This window comes from Mauremys reevesii, linkage group 26 (assembly GCF_016161935.1).
Source record: "Mauremys reevesii isolate NIE-2019 linkage group 26, ASM1616193v1, whole genome shotgun sequence".
In the NCBI taxonomy this organism is placed as follows: domain Eukaryota; kingdom Metazoa; phylum Chordata; order Testudines; family Geoemydidae; genus Mauremys; species Mauremys reevesii.
In genome coordinates this window covers 13,582,725-13,604,423 of record NC_052648.1, presented here as the reverse complement: position 1 = coordinate 13,604,423, position 21,699 = coordinate 13,582,725, and the positions used below count along the sequence as shown (strand labels likewise).

Sequence of the window (21,699 nt, the reverse complement as noted above, 5' to 3'; positions counted from 1 at the left end):
TATTGCTGACATATGTTGCCAAGATTGTGATCTGAATAAACACCAAAGAGGCCTCAGCAGTAATGGAATCTCATCACCAACTTGTCTAGGGGAGCGGGTTCCAGCCACACTTCAAAGCCTTGCTTGGAAATGGCAGGTTTTCCATCCCAGGATGGGGGATTTCTCCCTTGGGGGCCTTTGTTCTCACCACCACTTTCAACCTAATTAAGCTCTCAGTAGCTTGGAGTCATTTTTAAGTTGTCTCATTTAAAAGAGACTCAAGTTCTTCAGCCTCATTCATTGCACTGAATGGCCTTTTCTCTGGAGATAACCCGTCTTTTGTTTCTTTTCAACACCAGACTTTAGATTAACCCTAGCTCTTTGGTAACCAAATACACTGTGCAAGGCTCACAGAGTCATAGGAGATCTCAGAGCATTCCCTCTGGAGAGCAGCCCAAGGCAGGTATCTGGGCCTCCCTTTCTGCCTTTCTTTCTTTATCAGAGGGGTAGCCGTGTTAGTCTGTACCCACAAAAACAACGAGGAGTCCGGTGGCACCTTAAAGATCTGTTAGTCTTTAAGGTGCCACTGGACTCCTCATTGTTTTTTCTTTCTTTAGCAAGGCTGAACCCTTCGACTGGGAAGAAGTTTCTTTCTTTCATGCTCAGTAAAAACAAGGAGGAAAGTTCCTGAGCTATGGAGGAGCAGAAGCACCATGGACCCCTCCTATGCGCAGCAATAAATTCTCTCTAGCGCATGCACTGGTTTCTGGAACTGCAACATAACCCCCAAAGAGCTCTCACAGACCTTGTCTAGACTAGGAAAACAGGTCCTTCTTTCACTGAGGCAAAGCTAGTTCCACGGAGTTAACATGATTGAAAAAAGCACCTTTTTTCCTGGTCTAAAAGAGGACACACGTGTAGCTGTCAGGGTCCCACTTTGTTATTTGGTTGAGCAAAATCATGGAAGAAACTACAAGAAACTGGGCTGTCAGATTCTGTATCTGTAAAAGGTCACTAGTGTCACGTGAGAAACGGTGGCAGGCCCGCAAGCACTGCTGTGAGGGAGAGGTTGCAGAGCAGAGAGGGCAGAGTAGGTATTAGGCACAGAGGAGAAGAAAGAGGGTGCAGGGATGAGCTCATTGTATAGGGCATGTAAGACAGACCGGGGCGAAAGTGGCACCGAGGTGGGGCACGAGGTGGGGAGGGAGGGTACAGAGTCTCGTGTGCACAATGACTCCGCTTGTTCTTTTTTTACCTTCTAGCTTCTATCAGGTTGGAAAATGAAATGACCGTCCCACACCATCCCTGCTGCATCTCTGTGCTCTGCCTCTGTGGCTGAGGAGAAGAAATTGAATCCCACAATGGGCCAGAGGGTTTGCAAAGGCCTTACACCAGGGGGCTGGGATGGAGATAGACCGGAGACTCCCTTGTTAGCCAGGTAATTGATTAGATGGAATCCTGATGTCTGCTTCCCCTGGTCACAGTCACTTGCAACTGGGCTGCCAGAAATCTCCTCAGGGTGTATGTGTTGATTGTAGTCTCCTTATTCTGTACCCACAGGGGCAAGAATGATAGAAAAAGGTCACTATGAGTGAACTCCAACAGTCTCTCCCAAACCCCAGTGCACAGGCACACAGCTGGGAGGCTGTGACCATCCTATTGATAAATACACAGCCCCCTTGTGGATTGCAGTGCAGGGCACACGTCCGAATTCAAGCAGTGGTGCACAGGGTGCATTTTTTCTTTGGCCTGTACGTCATCTTACCACCCTCGGTTACAGTGAGGGGCACCCCACGACATGCTCTACTGAGCACCTCTGTAATTATACCTGAGTTTTCCGTCACTCGGAACTTCCTGAAACGTTCACCTTTGAAACCGAAGGTTGAAAAGCCTGAAGGTGAATTTCATAGTCGGGCATCAGAGCAAAACCAATTCACCCGTTTCTGACAGGAGGCAGAGTGGAAATAAGACCCCTTCCCCAAGATGTAAAAATAATTGGAACAGCCTGATAGTCCAAAGGGCTGACTTTGGCAGAGAAGTAGAGCTCTCTGAGGAGCAGAGCCCTTCCTTTCTCTGAAGGAAACCGGCCTTGATTTGATAGTTTATTATTTGTATTGTCATAGTGCCTAGGTGCTCCATTCATGGACCAAACCAATGCACTCTGGGAGGGGCTGGGTTTTTTTTTTTAGTTTTTTGTTTGTTTTTTTGTTTTTGTTGCCTTCCTCTGGAGCATCAGGGATGGCCACAGCTGGAGATGGGACACTGAACAGAGGGACAGGGCTGTGAGGTGGCATTGGGCATTCTCTCGCTCTCAGGTGCTTGGCTGATCCTAACTCAGGGATGGTCAATTATTTGTCAAGGTCCAAATTTCTTGGTCAAGGTATAGTCGAGGTCCAGACTCCAGAGGAAATAATAAAAAATATAACAACGATAAGTAAATAAAAAGATTTTGGTGTCCATTCCAAAGTGTCTGGCGGTCCGGATTTGGCCCATGGTCTGCCTATTGACTGCCCCTGAGCTAACTGGTGGCCTTATGTGGGGTTGGGAAGGAATTTTTCCCCAAGTCAGATTGGCAGTGACATTGTGGACTTTTCACCTTCCAAGGACTATCTGGCTCTATATAATTTACTCATTTCCCTGCCATTGCAGGAGCCTCAAACCCCGATGCACCTCAGTCCCTCCTCTTCCCTGCCTGTGCCATGTAACAGTCTAGTCTCTTGTGGGCTGTTACACCGCGGTCTCATGTTGATTGTTGGGGTTAGTGTGCACGTGCAGGTGCAGGTGCAGGGCAGGGTAGGTGGCCGTGATCTACAGGATGTCAGATTAGATGATCTGGGGGGTCCCTTCTGGCCTTAATCTCTAGGATTCTAGGAGGCCCCCATGGTGCCAGGCGCTGTACACAGAACAAAAAGACACTCCCTGCCCCAAAGAGCTAGAGTTGCCCATTTTTGAAAATTAGGTTCTAAGCCTTTACAGGAGCAGATTTTGTGAAGTTCGTAAGTGTCACTAAGCATAGGCGCCAGGGCTGGAGCACCCACAGGGAAAAACGGTGGGTGCTGAGCACCCACTGGGAGCACCCATCAGCTCTCCCCCTAACCCCCAGCAGGCCCCGCAAATCAGTGCATCCCCCTCCCTCCCTGCGCCTCCCACCCTCCGCAATCAGCTGTTTCACAGTGTGCAGGAGGCTTTGTGAGGGAAGGGAAGGAGTGAGGGTGCGGCACACTGGGGAAGGGAGAGGAACAGGGCGAGAAGAGGTGGGGCGGGGGCCTTGGAGGAAGAGGTGGAGTGGGGGCAAGGCCTGGGGCAGAGCCAGGGGTCGAGCTCCCCCCAGCACATTGGAAGGTCAGCGCCTGTGTCACTAAGAACAATTGCATGGTGCATCTGTGCACAGCCAACTTAGCTTCACACTACCACCTCCAGGGCTGGATTTCCAATTTGGCACAGTAAGCAAGTGCCTTGGGGTGCCAGCATTCTAGGAGCACCTTACCTCTCTAAAACTGCGTGCACCACGAAGGTCAACTATAGGCAGGAAGGGCACTGAAGATGCTGTGCCTAAGGTGTAAATCCGGCCCTGAAAGCTTCCATTTGCAAAAGTGTCCACTCATTTTGGATGCCTCAATTATTGGATAGTCACATAGGGCTCAATTTTGTCCTTAGTTACATTAGCAGACTCTGTAAAGACCTAATTTTAGACTAGGGCATCACATCCAAAGGTGCTGAGCATCTGTAGATTCCATGGACTTCAGCTGGAGTTGTAGGTACTCAGCTCCTTGAAAATATCAAACCCTTGGTGTCTGAAGTTGAATATCCAAAAATGGAGGCCCCAAAGCTCATTTTTGAAAGTGTAGGCCAACTGAATCCTCCTGTCCCATGAATTACTCCAAAATGTTTCGGGGAAACATAGGGTCTGTTAAAACGAGCCCTCGGACACATGCAGTCTACTGCTCTGCATTCCCACCAAAACGGCCTCTTTCCCTGTGGGAAAGCCAGGAGATCTCGAGTTACTGTGTCACCTCTTCCACTGAAAGGTCTCACTTCTCTTTGCATCACAACCCTTTCTTTTTTGGGGGTGGGGTGGGGGGGAGCAAAGCCCCATAGTCCTAACTTAGGGAAATAGGCAAATATCATTACTCCCCTTATAGATTGTGAAGCTAAGGTTAAGCAAGTCATGCAAGGGGACTGAAAGCTTGGGACAAAGCTGGGAACAGAACCAAGAGCTCTGAAATGAGACACTGGTCTTATTCACTACAATACCTCTTGGAGAGATTCAAATCTATGTGCTTAGTCATGCTGCCTGTACAATGGGGTTACTCCTGATGAGTCACCTTTATGTGCTTTAAGATACAGAGGGAAAAAGTGCTATGCCCATGCAGGGTATTAAGCCCATTCTACATGGACAAAGATAGATATAAATGTTGCATGACTTGCAGTGGCTGCACATAGGATTCAGGACCGGGTATTCTGCAGCCAAAGACATTTTCAACAGGTATTAACTCAGGGATATTTTGTTAGTTCTAAGGGATATAGAGACATGCATTAGTTAGGACGTCATTGTGAGGGCATTGCTAGACTCCTTGGGCCAGGTTGGCCAAGTGCAAGTTGGAGTAAGTGTGTCCTGTCCCCATGGACACAAACTGTGGGGTCAGTGCAGCAGGCATACGGTAACTTGCACGATTTAGCATGCAAGACAAATGTAAAAGAATGCAATTTATGCACCAAGGATTCAAGTCAGGCATCACTATCAGGTGCAGCAATCAGTGAAGTTGCACACCTTTACATGGGAGAAGAATTCAACCCCAAAGGTTCACACCCATGTTCCTGAGGGCAGAATAGGGCCTCAACAGGACAGAGGTAAGGCCCTCAGGGGGAGATGTAGCAGGAAAAGGAACTGACAGGAAGATTTAAGATACATTTTAAAGCTGCAAACCCCTCCCCCCCGATTTTATCTTACACTCAGACCATCTTCAGCATTCCCACATGCACTTATGAGATTCGTGAACTGGTCCCCACACAATCCCAAATACATGTAAGTTACACTCGTTTTGCACACAAATCAGTGCAAGTTACACATCTCTGACTTTCAGTTACTTTATGGCCAGCTTGCAGCCCCTGCACAACTCTCACCATTTATTCAATGTGGACTTTGGCTCTAAGGGAACAGAAAGCTCTTCTTCACTTAATGAATTTCCTACTTCATAAAGTAGGAAATTCATTGAGAGGTTTTGGACACAAGAAGCTAAATTACTAGCTGTCGTTGCACTGAAGTGAAGGGAATTACCATAGTCATATGGTTATTGTATGGTTTTACTGAGACATGTTAGAGTTTGTGGCTCCAGATTAGATTAAACTGATATTTAAACACAAGAGTGGTGTGATTACAAAGCAGAGTTAAGGTTGTTTGAGTCCCTAACTCTGCATTTCTGTATCTTAAGGTTAAAGTTAAAACAAATCTCAATGTGTTAACTGCAAATTTCCTCAGTTTAGCATGCTCAGTTTGGGAATAATTATGACACCAAGTAATGTATTTTACCCTAAGTTACCAATACCCTAAGGCTACGATTCTGTCATGGAGGTCACGGATTCCATCCTTTTCCAGGACCTCTGGGACTTCATCTGGGCCAGGGCTGGAGCAGCTGTTAGCCCCAGGGCCGCCAGAAGAGCTGACCGTGCCCAGCTGCAGCACTGCCAGAAGAGCTGACCAGTGGCCAGCCCCAGGGCCATTGGGGCAGCAGTCCCCAGCCAGAGCAGTGGCTGGGGCTGAGTGAGCTCCCTGGAGCTGGCACAGCGATGAGGCTGGAGCAGCTGCAAGCGCCAACAGCGCTCTGTCCCCTCACCTCTTCTGGGTATTTTTAGTAAAAGTCAGGGATGGGTCAATGAGCTTCCATGAATTTTTGTTTATTGCCTGTGACCTGTCCTTGACTGTGATCAGGAACAGTCAACATGGATTCACCAAGGGCCTAACCAACCTGATAGTCTTCTATGATGGGATAACTGGCTCTGTGGATATGGGGAAAGCAGTGGATGTGATATATCTTGACTTTAGCAAAGCTTTTGATACAGTCTCCCACAGTATTCTTCACAGCAAGTTAAAAAAGTATGGATTGGATGAATGGACTATAAGGTGGATAGAAAGCTGGCTAGATTGTCAGGCTCGATGTCTAGTTGGCATCAAGCAGAGTGCCCCAGGGATTGGTCCTGGGGCCAGTTTTGTTCAACATCTTTATCAATCATCTGGATGATGGGATTAATTGCACCCTCAGCAAGTTTGCAGATGACACTAAGATGGGGGGAGAGATAGATACACTGGAGGGTAGGGATAGGGTCCAGAGTGACCTAGACAAACTGGAGGATTGTGCCAAAAGAAATCTGATGAGGTTCAACAAGGACAAGTGCAGAGTCCTGCACTTAGGAAGGAGAATCCCATGCACCGCTACAGGCTGGGGACCGACTGGCTAAGCAGCAGTTCTGCAGAAAAGGACCTGTAGATTACAGTGGACGAGAAGCTGGATATGAGTCAGCAGTGTGCCCTTGTTGCCAAGATAGTCAACGGCATATTGGGCTGTATTAGTAGGAGCATTGAAAGCAGATCGAGGGAAGTGATTATTCCCCTCTATTTGGCACTGGTGAAGCCACACCTGGAGTATTGTGTCCAGTTTTAGTCCCCCTACTACAGAAGGGATGTGGACAAATTGGAGAGAGTCCAGCGGAGGGCAACAAAAATGATCCGAGGGCTGGAGCACATGACTTATGAGGAGAGGCTGAGGGAACTGGGGTTATTTAGTTTGCAGAAGAGAAGAGTGAGGGAGGATTTGACAGCAGCCTTCAACTACTTGAAGGGTGATTCCAAAATGGATCTCAGCTGTTCTCAGTGGTGGGAAATGATAGAACAAGGAGCAATGGTCTCAAGTTGCAGTGGGGGAGGTCTAGGTTGGATATTAGGAAACACTATTTCACTAGGAGTGTGGTTAAGCACTGGAATAGATTACCTAGGGAGGTGGTGGAATCTCCATCCTTGGAGGTTTTTAAGGCCTGGCTTGACAAAACCTTGGCTGGGATGATTTGGTTGGGGTTGGTCCTGCTTTGAGCAGGGGGTTGGACTAGATGACCACCTGAGGTCTCTTCCAACCCTAATATTCTATGATTTACTAAAAATACCCATGACCGAATCTTAACCTTACTGATACATGCGCTCAGAGTTAACTCCATCTTAATGCAGAATACTGAGCAATGATTTGGAGAGTTGATGAATCAATCATTTTTTAAATTTCAACTTTTATGGCCAAATTCACCAGTATACTCTGACTGGTTTGCCCTCACCCTGGAGCAGCTCAAGGCAGCCGAAGCATACAGGCCAACTAGCTGTTTTGCCAACGCAGCCAGAGTGTACATCCCACTTTCGCCCTTCTTTGCCCTGAAAATTCCCCCTCCCTCATCTTCTCCCTGTTATGCAGATAGTACATGATCCTATCGGTAGCTTTTGGAATTAACTATTTAAGATTAATGGTGTTATTTTGCCATTATTTTTCATAACTGAAACTTTATCTGTCAGCTGAGGCTGGTACCTAAAATCTTCTCCTTAATGGTAACTCCCAAAGATTTATCCTTTTTTCAGAATAGTTATTGTCTCCCATTGTTCTCAGTGGGACTGAAATCATGAGCTGCCCTCAGTTAAGAGTCCTTTTCAAAATGGCCAGTGCTTCCCATTGTTCTCAGCAAGAGTGAAGCCAAGTTGCCATCAGGGAAGATGTTGACCACTTATGTTGTCAGCAGGCTGAGGGAAAATCTCTGAGGAGCAGCTGAAGAAAGAGAGCAGCCATGTTTGCTCAAGGGTTCTTCTGGCCTTAGTCCCCTGAGAACAAGAGGTGGCAGTCATTTTGAAACTGCAGTTCTACTCTGAATTCTCTGTAATAAAGTATTCTTCAGCCTCAGCTGTAGAAGAAGCTTTTAGTTTTGAGGAGTGACAGGGAAAAATGACTACTAATCCTAAATGAAAAATTCTTCATATACCACCTACAGACAAGATTAGTGAGTTTTAACTATATGGGAAGTTTGAGACATCTGTTTCATTCCTTAAAGACATGGAAGGGGCGGGGAGGAAGGAGGTCTGACATATTCTAGATTTCTTAAAGGCCCATTTTAAAATTACTTTTAATTGCTATACTAATCAATGGATTTACTTGTTCTCAGAAAATTCATTCTATGCTCAAAGAGTAACAGCTGTAATTTTGGGAAGAATAATGCTCTATTTTTCATACATAACGAAGAGACTGAAGCCCTCTTTTAAGTGCAAAATTCAACTCAAACTCAATGATGGATCTGCAACTGTTGCCTCCAGAAAACTGCCTAGTTCAAATGAGATGCCAAGTTATATTATCCAACCCACTATGAGGCCAACATTTCCCATAATGTATGCATGAATGTGCGCCCCCCACCCCAGACCCTTCACACAGACACATTGAAGAGAAACTATTACACCCATTGGTCAAGAAACGTTTAACTCTATTTGGCCAACAGAGTAACATATACAAGAAATACATTTCCATAAAAAAATAACTACCCTCGGACTTCAGAGGCAGGATCACCCCAACCTCAATGCTTTTTATTACCACCGAGTTCTAGAGGAGATGCTAGTACAGCATGGCTATTCTGAGCTATTGCTGTGTTACACAGTGAAAGTCTGAGACTGGTTCTGAAATGTGAGCTGGAGGTCATATTACATACAAAAATGTATGAAAAAATATGGATTTTAAATAAAGAACTATCACAACTTAAGCTTTTTACAATACATTCTGGCTGAGATTTCCAAAGCAGTCTAGGAACAGAGACACATCTTCCACAAAAATTTGTCTAGATTAATCTGAAAATCTCATGCCACGTGTCTTCCAAGGGCCACCCCACTCCGCTGACTCTTTCTTCAGGTAAGTCCTTTCCTGGTGAGATCAGTCCAAAGTACCTAGAAATTCAAACGGAAATTCAAAAGGGGCAAAGGCAGACAGACAGCACAGGTAGACATCAACAAACAGTGGAACCTAGTTTGCAAGCAGCCAAGGGAAGATGCTGTAATTTTTCAAAATTTAACCAGATTACAAAATTCTAAGAACAAATCTCCCTGAAAGGTATTTCATTGCTGATGTTCCATTTTACTTCTTAATTCAGTGTTTTGAATGCTGAATTTTAAATGTTACCAAGGCAAGTGGCACATTTCTAGTTGGGCCATTAGCTATTACTAAACTGAAGTCAAAACCGAAAAATCTGCAAATAATTGATTTGAATGCTCTCCCTGTCGATATGGAGACAATGTCTGCAAAAAATTAAACAAAATTAAACCAACCAGAAACTCACCTTCCAGAAAAGCAAATTCATCAATAGCTTCAATGGCATTATCTGTAAAACAAAGTGAATTGAAAACAATTGGCACAGATAAACAAATTCAAGTGCAGAGATATTTTAAACACATCAACATATGATTTTAACAATGACTTTTTTAAAAATAGGTTTATTCATTTTGGAGACTACGGGGGTGGGGAATATTTTACAATGTACTATTTGTCGGAAGAGAACTTTTTTCTTTTCATCTCTGGGAACAAGATAATACTGTTTATATCTGCACCCGCAATGTCACAAAACACATGGAATCAGCTGGAAAGAGCCTTTAGTTTAGCATAACAAAAATGGTCTTCTTACCCAAGTCTTTCCTTTGCAGAGTTTTCCTTTTTCCTTGCTGAGCATACACATAAGCATCTTTAGCTATGGTTTCAACAAACAACTCCTGCAGGATGGAAGAGACAGATTGTTACAACAAGGGAAAGGTGTGACTGCAATCTGTTGATCCGAGCAGACGGGACAGTTGAGCCCTGAAGGATTAAAGGAAAAAAAATACACCCTCTCCCCCTTTCGATGCTCCCTTTCCTCTGAGAATGTTCAATGAAACCTTTAAACTAGACAATTACTGCATATCAGGGACAAGTGTTATTAGGGTGCCGGGGGGGCTTTAGAGGTCCCTGTGTATATCTGGAGGTGAGGGAAGGAAGTGTGAGTCCTGCTTTTCTTCTCTCTCAAAACATCACACTTGAACATGCAACATACTTTTCTGATTCTGTGAACCAGTTATCCACTTTTTTGGATTATTGGGGCCCATGGTTAATATTCCTACCCCAAGACCTGCAACTTGCGAAGAGATTTCTTTGGCAAACTCATCTTGGCTCCCAAGTATCAGCAATACTCGAGATCACAGCAAATTGTGTCAAAACATGCCTTTGCCCTTAAGGAGTGACCAATTTTAGGAAAGGATAACTCCATTCAGGGCTAATTATGACACTTGATGATTTGAGCTTAGCAGGCTTTGCTATCCAAAGTAAGTATTTGTCAGGGATACCAGCTACCAACTGCCCATCACTGCACCTTCTGAGTGCCAATCATATCTGCACTACTTTCAATGGACAATGTAGAATAACCTACCTATAAGTACCTCCACCTACCACCAAATGAGCTTCTTTGTTGCAGCAAGTAAATACATCCTGTACCTGTGCCCTGAAGGACATGAAACTCAGGCTCTGACTGATCAGAAGAGGGAACAAATTCCACAGCTGGACACTCTCCACTGCCCAGACACCAGACCACAAGAGCACAACCACTGGAACTGAGAGCAAGAGTAGCTCAGCTGATCTCGTCAGGGCACAGAAAGACAACCTCCTGCTCCAGCTCCCTCCTGCTCTCAGTCCCAGCCCAAAGCCTCACCCCAGAGCCCGCACCCCCAGCTGGCGCCCTCCCCCCAACCCCCAATTTTGTGAGCATTCATGGTCCGCCATACAATTCCCATACCCAGATGTGGCCCTTGGGCCAAAAAGTTTGCCCACCCCTGGGCTACTCTGTCAGCTGGGAAGAATAAGTGACATTAACAAAATGAAGGAAGCTAATAGACAAGATGAGTTAAACAGGATAATTAGTGTGGTTAACCTGAAAGAGAGCTGGAAGGGCCCTGGAAGAGACCATAATAAAGCCACACAAGCCTCAGCACCAATCTAAATGAAAAAGTCTCACAACCAAGACGGAAAATGGACTGACTATTGAATGAAAGCGGAAGCCAGATTATACAGTCAAAATCTCAGCAAAAGGGCTGTCGGAGATACTGCTCCCCAGTGGGAGCAAGTGACTGAATGAAACATTCTAAGGGTCCCACAGGGCAATTCATTCACATGTTCATTTTGGAGGTGGCATAGAGCCGCCCCACCCAAGCAGAATTGCTCCTGGAATTCTCCAGGACAGCGGAGTGCACACTGCACCACTCCATGGGATGCTTCCCCGCTCTGTGTCCACAGAGCTCTGATGGCAGCTGCAGAAAAGGTACTGGCCATCACCTTTGGGTTAGTTTGCCTCCTAGGGATGCTAAGAAAGAAGTTATCTTAGCTCCTGCCTACATTAATAAACTGGTCTCACTGCTCTGCTCCCTAACAATTCCTAATCATGTCTCTGACAACTGCCTCCTGCCTTTAATGCTACCCCTATGTGTGGAATAACCTCTCTAGTCTTGTCTGTCAAGCTACCATTCTCTTGCCATTCAAATCCATCTTAATGGCTCACTTCTTCCACAATGCCCAAGAAGGAAGTTAACAACATTATCACTTTTAAAAAAAAATCCTAGTCATTCCCTCTTCTGTTGTTCCCAAAGCATCCTATCTTCTCTGTCTTTCTTGTTTAAACAGTAATCTCCCTGGAGCAGAGACTGTCTGAGCTCGGTGACCCATAAAGTGCTGAGCACACAGTCAGCAGTTAAATAATAATAAATAAGCCATAGCCTACAGCCACAGGCTTCTTGTCAGATTAACAAACATCACAAGTCAGTATCTGGGGCATTGAAAGTCCCTTCCCCTGCTTCTTGTAGGATGACAGCCTCCCCACTGGATCATGCCCAGAGGTAACTTCAAATCTTAATCCTCCACTGCATCTATCATCTCAGAGTCATGTTCCTCTGCGACCCAATATTGCTGCTAGTAACAGGCAAACGGTGACAAGGGAAGTTGTACAACCTAAACAGGTTATTTTCAGTTTTGCTTTGTCATAAAATAAGAGGCATGGACAGAGCCCATGTTGTGGCATCACCCAAACTCTAGGAGGCTATTGTGGGATAGAGGCAGGAAGAGAAGGAGATTTTTTAAGAGAGTCTCATTTTACATTGTAACCAGAGAAGTTTATTTCAGTTTCAAATTACATATGAAAAGTTCTTCCAGGGGACATTTCCCTGAAATGCAGCTGCGTGTTAGCAGGATCAGGCTCTGATCTTTGATTAAGCACCTCTTGAATACTCAAGGGTTTCACAACAGTCTGGCATCTCTGATTTGGTCTTGTGTATGCTGAAACAGTGGAGAGAACTGTGCTAATTCATGCCAATAACTGGAAAGACTTGCTGCAAATAACTGATCAATGTCATCAATTTGCAAAATCAATCTCAATTGAAAAAGCAAAGATTCTGTACCTTAAAGTGTATTTCTCTCTACTTATTTTGAGAGGATGTTTACAATACTTGGGCATATGCTAGTAAGTGTTCTGTAATGTTTTGTAAAAGTAAAAAAGTTTCAATAATCAGAGATTCTGCCTATAGGTGAATCATATGTGGAAGTGACCGTTTTATTTGTGAATTATAAAGTGCAGATTAATAACACCACCTAGTTTTTATCTAGCACTTTTTGTCAGTATGCCTCAAAGGACTTTACAAACGAGATCAGTGTCATTATCCCCATTTTACAGATAGAGAAACTGAGTCACAGAGAAGTGAAGTGATTTGCTCAAGATCATCCAGCAGGGCAGTGGCTGAGCTGGAGGGCAGTGGTCTGTCCACTGGGCTAGACACTGAGGTTATGATGGGCAGGCTCTTTGTTGCTTATGCATGAAAGCAAGCAATAATCTGAAATGGACAGGATCTAGGGGTTACAGTGGGTCACAAATTGAATATGAGCCAATGTCACGATGCAGTTATGAGAAAGGCTAATATCACTCTGGGGTATATTAACGGAAGTGTTGTATGTCAGACACAGGAGGTAACTGTCCCACTCTACTCGGCACTGGTGAGGCTTCAGCCAGAGTAATGCGGCCAGTTTTGGGCACCACACGTTAGGAAAGACATGGACAAACTGGAGAGAGTCTAGAGGAGAGCTACAAAAATGATAAAAGGTTTAGCAAACTTGCCCTACAAGGAAAGATTAAAAAAACTGGGCATGTGGGAAAAGGCTGAGGGGACCTGACAAGAGTCTTCAAATAAAAGGGCTGTTATAAAGACGACAGTGATCACTTGCTCTCCATGTACACTGAAGGTAGGACAAGAAGTAATGGGCTTAATCTGCAGCAAGGAAGATTTAGGTAGATATTAGGAAAAACTTTCTAACTATAAGGATAGTTAAGAAGTGGAATAGGCCTCCAGTCATTGGAGGTTTTTAAGACCAGGCTGGACAGAAACCTGTCAGGGATGGCCTAGGTTTACTCAATGGTGCCTCAGCGCAGGGGACTGAACGTGACCACCTACATTTCTGTGATTCTTAATTCTTCCGTCTTTGAAGCACAGAGTAGTTCAGCCACCAAAGTGCATGACAGTCAGTTTCCCACTGGGGCTGGAACAAGTGTTGCCTAAATGACAACAGGACCTATTGCCTGTGACCAGTACAAGTAACGGACCTGATGCCAAATACAATAATAAATCAGTGTGTATCCAAGGGCGGCAGGGAGCAGCATAGCTTCATTGAAGAGCTAAAGCTGCCTGGGGCAGGCAGTTCAGAAAGAGAGGGAGGGAGGAGAGGAAAGTCCCAAACAGAAGAGAGGGGAAGAGAGTCAGAGTGTAACACAGAAGGAAAAGCAAAGTTCAGAAACAGGATAGACCTACAGACCCTCATGGGCACCCCACCCCCACAGGCACCTCCCCACCTCTGGGCACTCCCCCCATGGGCACCCCATCCCCACCTCTGGGTGTTCCCCCCACGGGCACCCCACTTCCCCCACGGGCACCCCACCCCCACCTCTGGGTGTTCCCCCCACGGGCACCCCACTTCCCCCACGGGCACCCCACCCCACCTCTGGGTGCTCCCCCCACGGGCCCCCCACTTCCCACGGGCACCCCACCCCCACCTCTGGGCACTCCCCCCACGGGCACCCCACTTCCCCATGGGCACCCCATCCCCACCTCTGGGTGTTCCCCCCACGGGCACCCCACGTCCCCCACGGGCCCCCCCCCCCCCCCGCAGGGTGCTCCCCCCATGGGTACCCACCCCCCAGTTCCGGGCGCTCCCCCCATCTCTGAGCACCCCGGGCTGCCGGGCAGAGGGAGAAGGGGGCGGCGGCCATCACCCCCGGACGCCCCTCACCGTGGCCCGGGCCAGGACGAACACGGCCTCCTGGCTGGCCAGGCTCACGTCGGGGTCGGCTTTGACCAGCGCCTTCACCCGGGCCAGGGGCAGCCGCGCCAGGCGCAGCGGGGCCGCGCACAGCGACCCCGAGCCCGGCTCCTCCGCGGGGGGCGCGGCCCCGACTCCCGGCTCCGCTCCCGCCACCGCCGCCGCCATCCCGGACACAGGCGCCCAGCGCGCCTGCGCACCAACCGCCCGCGCGCCGCAACGACGAGACCGCGCGTGACCTCCCGGGAGCGCGCGCGCGCGCGCAGTTCCCACGGTCCCCGCCCCTCGTCAGTCTCCTGTGCCCCACGGGTGCTGCCGCCCCTCCCCCCCCGCTGGCAATGCGGCGCGAGCCCAGCCCGCTAGGCCCGAGCGGCGCCTGTCGAGCCCGGAGCGCTGGGGCTGCGGGGCGCAGGCCGGCTGGGGCCACCCCAGAGCACCTCCAAGCGCCCCCCCCGCCCAGTGCCCCGCCTCCCCCAGGGCCGGCGCGGATGCTGGAGGGGGCGATTTCTCGACTGACCAGAGCCAGCTTCGGGCGGGGGGGGCACCAGGAGTGGGGGCCTCGTGCCTGACCGTCTTGGCTACTGGCCCTTGGCAGAGCTGCCCTCCGGGAACGTCTCTCCTGCCTTCCCAGCCTTTAGCCGCGGGCAGCGGGTGAAGCCCCACTTCGGGGCGGCCAGCCCAGTGCCCCCGCCCCGAGCCCAGCCCCCATCGCCTCCTGCACCCCCTCCCCACATGGCGGGAGGGTTTCCCTGGGCTGGCCTGGGCACCAGCCTGAGCCGGCACCGGCCAAGCCCCAAGCTCCCGGGCAGGGCTGGGGAGCTGAACCCCCACTTGCTTGGGGGGGGGGGCAGCATGGGAGGGGCCACAGCCTAGGTTAGGGGAGGCTTAGCCTTCCCTGCCCTATTGTACCGGCGCCTCTGCCTTTAGCCTGGCACCGGGCCACAGCATGACTGTGCATTGTGTGAAGTACCCTTGTTTTAAACCTGCTGCCTAGTCATTTCATTGGGTGGCCCCTGGTTCTTGTGTTATGTGACGGGGTAAATAACAGTTCTCTGTTCACCTTCTCCACCCCCGGCATGATTTCACAGACCCCCTTCATAGCGCCCCTTAGTCATCTGTTTTCTAGGATGAAGAATCCCAGTCGTCTTAACCTCTCCTCACACGGAAGCTGTTCCATCCGTCCAGTCATTTTTGTTGCCCTTCTCTGTACATTTTCTAATTCTATTTTTTTTTAGATGGGGCGACCAGAACTGCCCGCAGTGTTCAAAGTGTGGGCATCCCATGGATTTATGTAGTAGCATTATGATAGTTTTTTCTGTCTTCTTATTTAGCCCTTTCCTCATGGGGGGCAGGTGGAGCCCACTTCTGGGAGGCTAGCCTCTGACTCCGCCTCTTCCATCCACCCCCCCCCTTTGTGATCAGAGCCCCGAGACCCCCTCCCTCTCTCCACAGCCTGAGACTCCCCTGCCACGGCCCCGAGCCCCGAGATCTCCTCCCCCCCCGACCGAGCCCCAAGCCCCCTTCCCCCCCCGCCATGGCTAGAGCCCCAAGCCCTCCGATCTTCCTCCGTGGCCAGAGCCTTGAGCCCCCTTGCCCCCCGAAGCCCGAGCCCCTCTCCATGGCCGGAGCCCTGAGACCCCCTGCTCCTCCCCCCCAGCCGGAGCCCCAAGACTCCCTGCCCTGCCCCCTGCAGCCCAAGCCCTGAGACCGCCCTGCCCCATCCTTAGCCAGAGCCCCAAGCCCCCCTCCCCTTGTAGCCCAAGCCCCGAGACCCCCTGGCTCCACTCCGTGGCCAGAGCCCTTAGAACCCCTGGCCCCTCCCGGTCATCACAACCCAACTCTCTATACTTCTAATAACTGAATCCCCCATTACTGTCTTCTGTTTCTTCCTACCAGGGTGCCCTCCCCCAGAGAGGTGTCCTCAGTGCACAAGGATACCATGACAACACTGGGAAGAAGCGTCCCATCTATGGAATCGTTTCCCTGTGTTCCAGCTGAAGTTCTCCTTCCCCAAGACTATCATCCTTCCCAACAGCACAGAGGCTGCCAGACTGGGGCTTGGCCTGCTCTGCTGTGTCCCAGAAAGTCTAGTCTGTCTCCCTGAGCTCCTCCAGTTCAGCCACTCTGATCTCCAGAGCGTCTGAGGGCCAGGAGCTGCATGCACCAAATGCACACATACACTGCCTGCCCACAAGGAAGGTAATTGTATCTGCTCCATTCAGTGCAATAAACTGGATCCCCCCACCCTGCTGCTGCCATCTGCTTGGATTATTTTGACTCTTGCAGAGTTTTTGTTTGTTTGTTTGTTCTTTGTTTTTCAGGGGGTTATTGGCCTAAGTTTAGAATATGTTTGTTAGATGTGTCTGGCTCTCACGCTTCCTCGAAATTCCCTTGAAAAGCTCCCATTTGCAGCTCCACTGCTCACTTAGGAGCTGACTTTTTAAACCCCTCTTCTTCCTGAGTTAGCCTCACCCCTCATCAAGGGTTCATAAAGGGAATAGGAATCAAAGGATGCCGGGCTGGGTAGGGTAGTATTGTCTGCATTTTACAGCTGGGGAAACTGAAGCACAGATGGATTAAGTGACTTGGCCAAGGTCACACAGGAAATCTGTGGCAGAGCAGGGAATTGCACCCTGAGCTCCCGAGTACTAAAGTCTCCGGGTCTGTCTACACAGCAGTTTGGAGTGAGCCCACTAGCCGGGGTTTGACAGACTCGAGCTAGCAGGGCTCGTGCTGCTGATGTGCTTTCGAAGTTGTGGCTCGGGCTGGCGCTTGGGCTCTGACACTTAGGGAGCAGAGTGATTTTCAGAGCCCGAGCTCCAGCCTGAGGTGCAAATTCAGCGCGCTGTCTGCACGGCTATTTCTAGAATGCTAGCATGAGTCCCAGGTCTGTTGACCCAGGTGGGGAGGCTTGCTTCTGCTTGCTCCAAAGTGTAGAATACCCTTAACCCCAAGCCCATTCTCTTCCTAAAGTTCACGGGGTGGTCTCTGCCTAGTGCTCAGAAAGGCAGACCAGGGCTTGCCTCCTGCCTCGGAAGCCCATTCATTCCCAGCCGTCTTGCACCCTGCCTCTGAGACCCAGCAAAACTGGCCACTGGCCACCCCGCAACAAGAAAAATGGTCTTAGTGCCGACCATAGCTAATTATTCCTAACGTGTTTAGAGAGCCATTTTACACACAGTTGGTGTATTTTGCTGCTGTTGTATCATTTTTCTTAGCTTATCCTAACATGGTGCCGCCGTCCACACTACAGGCCAGTGCACTGTTGAGAGCGCTAATGTGCCCAAGTGAAAAAAAATCTGGCACTTTAACCAGCAAGGCGGTACAGCCACCAGCCAGGTGGCAACTGCCCTGCTCCCAGGGGCAGCTCTAGGCATTTTGCCACCCCAAGCACGGCAGGCAGGCTGCGTTTGGCGGCTTGCCTGCAGGAGGTCCGCTGGTCCCGCGGCTTCTGGACCTCCCACAGCCGGTCCAGAAGCCGCGGGACCAGCGGACCTCCCGCAGGCAAGCCGCCGAAGGCACCCTTCCTGCCGCCCCCGCAGTGCCAGCAGAGTGCCCCCCGCGGCTTGCCGCCCCAAGCACGCGCTTGGCATGCTGGGCCCTGGAGCCGCCCCTGCCTGCTCCACAACTCTCCATAAGCCTTCCCATCCCCCACTTTTGGCACCTTTCCAACCTCACTGTTACTAGAACCCCCGATACAGTGCTAGGTCACCCACACATCACGTGTTATTTGTTTCCCAAATGTCAGTTAATGTGTCCGAACCCCCCCAGAGGCAGGGCAGTAATTACCCCCCCCCTTTGCACAGAGAACTGAGGTTCAGTGAGATTAAGATCAGAAGCAGGTACCAGTTGCAGCTGATCTGTTTTAAATGTCTCAGCCAATATCCCACAGGAAGTCTCTGGTAAGCCAGGGACAGAGCCCAGGTTTCAAGAGAAGCAGGTGTATGAAGCTACTTCCTTGATCACAAGATCATTTCTTTCCTTCCTTTTCCTTGTTCATTGCACTGACATTATTCATAGGTAGCTATTTGCTACCAGCAGTGTGTCTCAGTGCTTCTGAGAAGTGAGTATGCGGCCAGATAGCTCTATTGTGCACACAAGGGGGCCTGTGGAAAAGAATTGTTTTCCTATGGGTGAGTCTTTGATTCTGCTCCAAGCTGACCTACCTGTTCGCAGAGCCATCTGACTTTTTAGTAGGTTTTAGAAGATGCAAATCTGCATTTGCAAATCTGCTTTTAAGCAGAACTGCTTTAACTGAACTGATAGAAAAGTCCTGATGTGGAACCAGGGTTTAAATACAGACCCTCAGATTTACATCACAAGCAGATACGAGCAAAGTGTATGCCAGCTCAAAGGGTGAGTTACGCAACGATTTGCTGGACAGCAGTACAAAGGGGTTGGAATCAGGACTCCTGGGTTCTGCTCCTGGCTATGGGAGGGGAATGAGGTCTGGTGTTTGGAACAGTGGATGGAACAAGGCCTAGCACATTCATTGCAAAAGGCAGGGTGGCTATGTGGATGAGCCTGGAGTCTGCCATATTTAAGACCTTCCAGCTCTACCACCAGTGACTTTGAGCAACTGCTCTAAAATGGGGGAAGGGCTAAGTGAGGCCCCTAAGGTAGCGCAATAACAAGAGAGGACTGTGAGCTCACATTATCGTTACATCAGATGGGAGCCGTGTTAGTCTGGATCTGTAAAAGCAGCAAAGAGTCCTGTGGCACCTTATAGACTAACAGACGTATTGGAGCATGAGCTTTCGTGGGTGAATACCCACTTCGTGGGATGCATGTAGTGGAAATTTCCAGGGGCAGGTATATATATGCAAGCAAGAAATTGGCACTCTCACTGAAGGACTGTCTGGATATGTGGACTCTCTGCTCAGACCCTACGCCACCAGCACTCCCAGCTATCTCCGTGACACCACTGATTTCCTGAGAAAACTACAATGCATTGGTGACCTTCCAGAAAACACCATCCTAGCCACCATGGATGTAGAGGCTCTCTACACAAACATCCCACACACTGATGGAATACAAGCTGTCAGGAACAGTATCCCTGATGATGCCACAGCACAACTGGTTGCTGAGCTCTGTGCCTTTATCCTCACACACAACTATTTCAAATTTGATGACACTATATACCTCCAGATCAGTGGCACCGCTATGGGCACCTGCATGGCCCCACAATATGCCAACATTTTTATGGCTGACCTGGCACAATGCTTCCTCAGCTCTCGTCCACTCACGCCCCTTCTCTACCTATGCTACATTGATGACATCTTCATTATCTGGACCCATGGGAAGGAGACTCTGGAAAAATTCCACCACGATTTCAACAGCTTCCACCCCACCATCAACCTCAGCCTGGACCAATCTACACGGGAGGTCCACTTCCTAGACACCACGGTGCAAATAAGTGATGGACATATTAACATCACCCTATACCGAAAACCTACCGACCGCTATGCCTACCTTCATGCCTCCAGCTTCCATCCCAGGCACACCACACGATCCATTGTCTACAGCCAAGCACTGAGGTACAACCGTATCTGCTCTAACCCCTCAGACAGAGGCCAACACCTACAAAATCTCCATCAAGCATTCTCAAAACTACAATACCCACACAAGGAAATAAAGAAACAGATCAACAGAGCCAGATGTGTACCAAGAAGTGTCCTACTGCAAGACAAACCCAAGAAAGAAACCAACAGGACTCCACTGGCCATCACATACAGTCCCAGCTAAAACCCCTCCAACGCATCATCAGGGATCTACAACCCATCCTGGACAATGATCCCACACTTTCACAGGCCTTGGGGGCAGGCCAGTCCTCGCCCACAGACAACCTGCCAACCTGAAGCATATTCTCACCAGTAACTGCATACTGCACCATAGTAACTCTAGCTCAGGAACCAATCCATGCAACAAACCTCGATGCCAACTCTGCCCACATATCTACACCAGCGACACCATCACAGGACCTAACCAGATCAGCCACACCATCATCGGTTCATTCACCTGCACATCCACCAATGTAATATATGCCAGCAATGCCCCTCTGCTATGTACATTGGCCAAACTGGACAGTCCCTACGGAAAAAGGATAAATGGACACAAATCAGATATTAGGAATGGCAATATACAAAAACCTGTAGGAGAACACTTCAACCTCCCTGGCCACACAATAGCAGATCTTAAGGTGGCCATCCTGCAGCAAAAAAACTTCAGGACCAGACTTCAAAGAGAAACTGCTGAGCTTCAGTTCATCTGCAAATTTGACACCATCAGCTCAGGATTAAACAAAGACTGTGAATGGCTTGCCAACTACAGAACCAGTTTCTCCTCCCTCGGTTTTCACACCTCAACTGCTAGAAGAGGGCCTCATCCTCCCTGATTGAACTAACCTCGTTATCTCCAGCCTTCTTCTTACTTGCATATATACACCTGCCCCTGGAAATTTCCACTACATGCATCCGACTAAGTGGGTATTCACCCACGAAAGCTCATGCTCCAATACGTCTGTTAGTCTATAAGGTGCCACAGGACTCTTTGCTGCTTTTACATTATCATTACATGACAGCATTAGGGGAGGCAGCGTGGTCCAGCAGTGCGTCTGCTAGGCTGGGATCTGATACCTGAGTTCTTTCCCTGGTTCCCTGGGTGACACTGGGAAGTCAGTTTATGTTTCTCCATCTGTAACAGGAGTATTGATACTGGCCTCCTTTGGAAAGTGCTTTGAGAGTGACTGTGTTACCATCCCACTTAGGAACAGCTCCCCACCCTGGCAACACAGTTGCTGATCACGAATGCCTCGTGCTCTCTGCAAATCTCACGATGCTCTGAGGAGCAGGAGCAGTGTCGTCAGTTTGGCCATTGTAAAACTATACAACTAACTAACAAAACTTTCCCAGACAGTCACTCACAGGAGCAAACCATCTCACTGTAGTACAAAGAGAGAACCTGAGACATGAGGCTTGGTATTGGGGGCCTGGCGTGAAGCCTAAGGCCTGAACCAAAGTCGGGCCCTGCTGGTATAAAACAAAGTTAGCAAGAGTCAAACTATGAGCAAAAGTCGGTCCCTGTTATAGAACAGATGCCTGCTTGCAGGTGCACTGTCCAGCACAGGAACTTGGCAACAACATGGCGTGTTCCAAAACCACAAGCATTCCTAGGCCTTAGATAGTCACATAAACACATTCCAGAAGGGTGGTACCAGGACACCCCGATACAAGGTTATGGTATAAACACACTCCCCAGAGATAATACAGGACACAGACCCCTCCTAAAGAGATGGTAGGATGACAGGGTGATGGCTGGAGATGTTTTGATCGAGCCAACATGC

General features: G+C 49.0%; 1 protein-coding gene across 1 annotated transcript; it reads right to left on the bottom strand.

Moving 5' to 3' along the window:
- Window positions 1-8,457: 8,457 nt before the first annotated feature.
- On the bottom strand, window positions 8,458-14,561 carry POLE4 (DNA polymerase epsilon 4, accessory subunit). Its single transcript, XM_039515755.1, has 4 exons — window positions 14,328-14,561; window positions 9,664-9,748; window positions 9,322-9,363; window positions 8,458-8,932 (listed from the first exon to the last, which is right to left on the bottom strand). The coding sequence occupies exons 1-4, from the start codon at window positions 14,523-14,525 to the stop codon at window positions 8,919-8,921; spliced, it is 339 nt and encodes a 112-aa protein (XP_039371689.1). The 5' UTR covers window positions 14,526-14,561; the 3' UTR covers window positions 8,458-8,918.
- Between the last annotated feature and the right edge of the window lie 7,138 nt (window positions 14,562-21,699).

What these genes read in the sequence shown, in the direction of transcription:
- POLE4 (XM_039515755.1), bottom strand. Translation starts at nt 14,525, where the DNA reads ATGGCGGCGGCGGTGGCGGGAGCGGAGCCGGGAGTCGGGGCCGCGCCC. An exon ending in TCGTCCTGGCCCGGGCCACG is followed by an intron (nt 9,749 to 14,327) that starts GTGAGGGGCGTC and finishes TCCATCCTGCAG; the next exon opens with GAGTTGTTTGTTGAAACCAT. An exon ending in TCTGCAAAGGAAAGACTTGG is followed by an intron (nt 9,364 to 9,663) that starts GTAAGAAGACCA and finishes TTTGTTTTACAG; the next exon opens with ATAATGCCATTGAAGCTATT.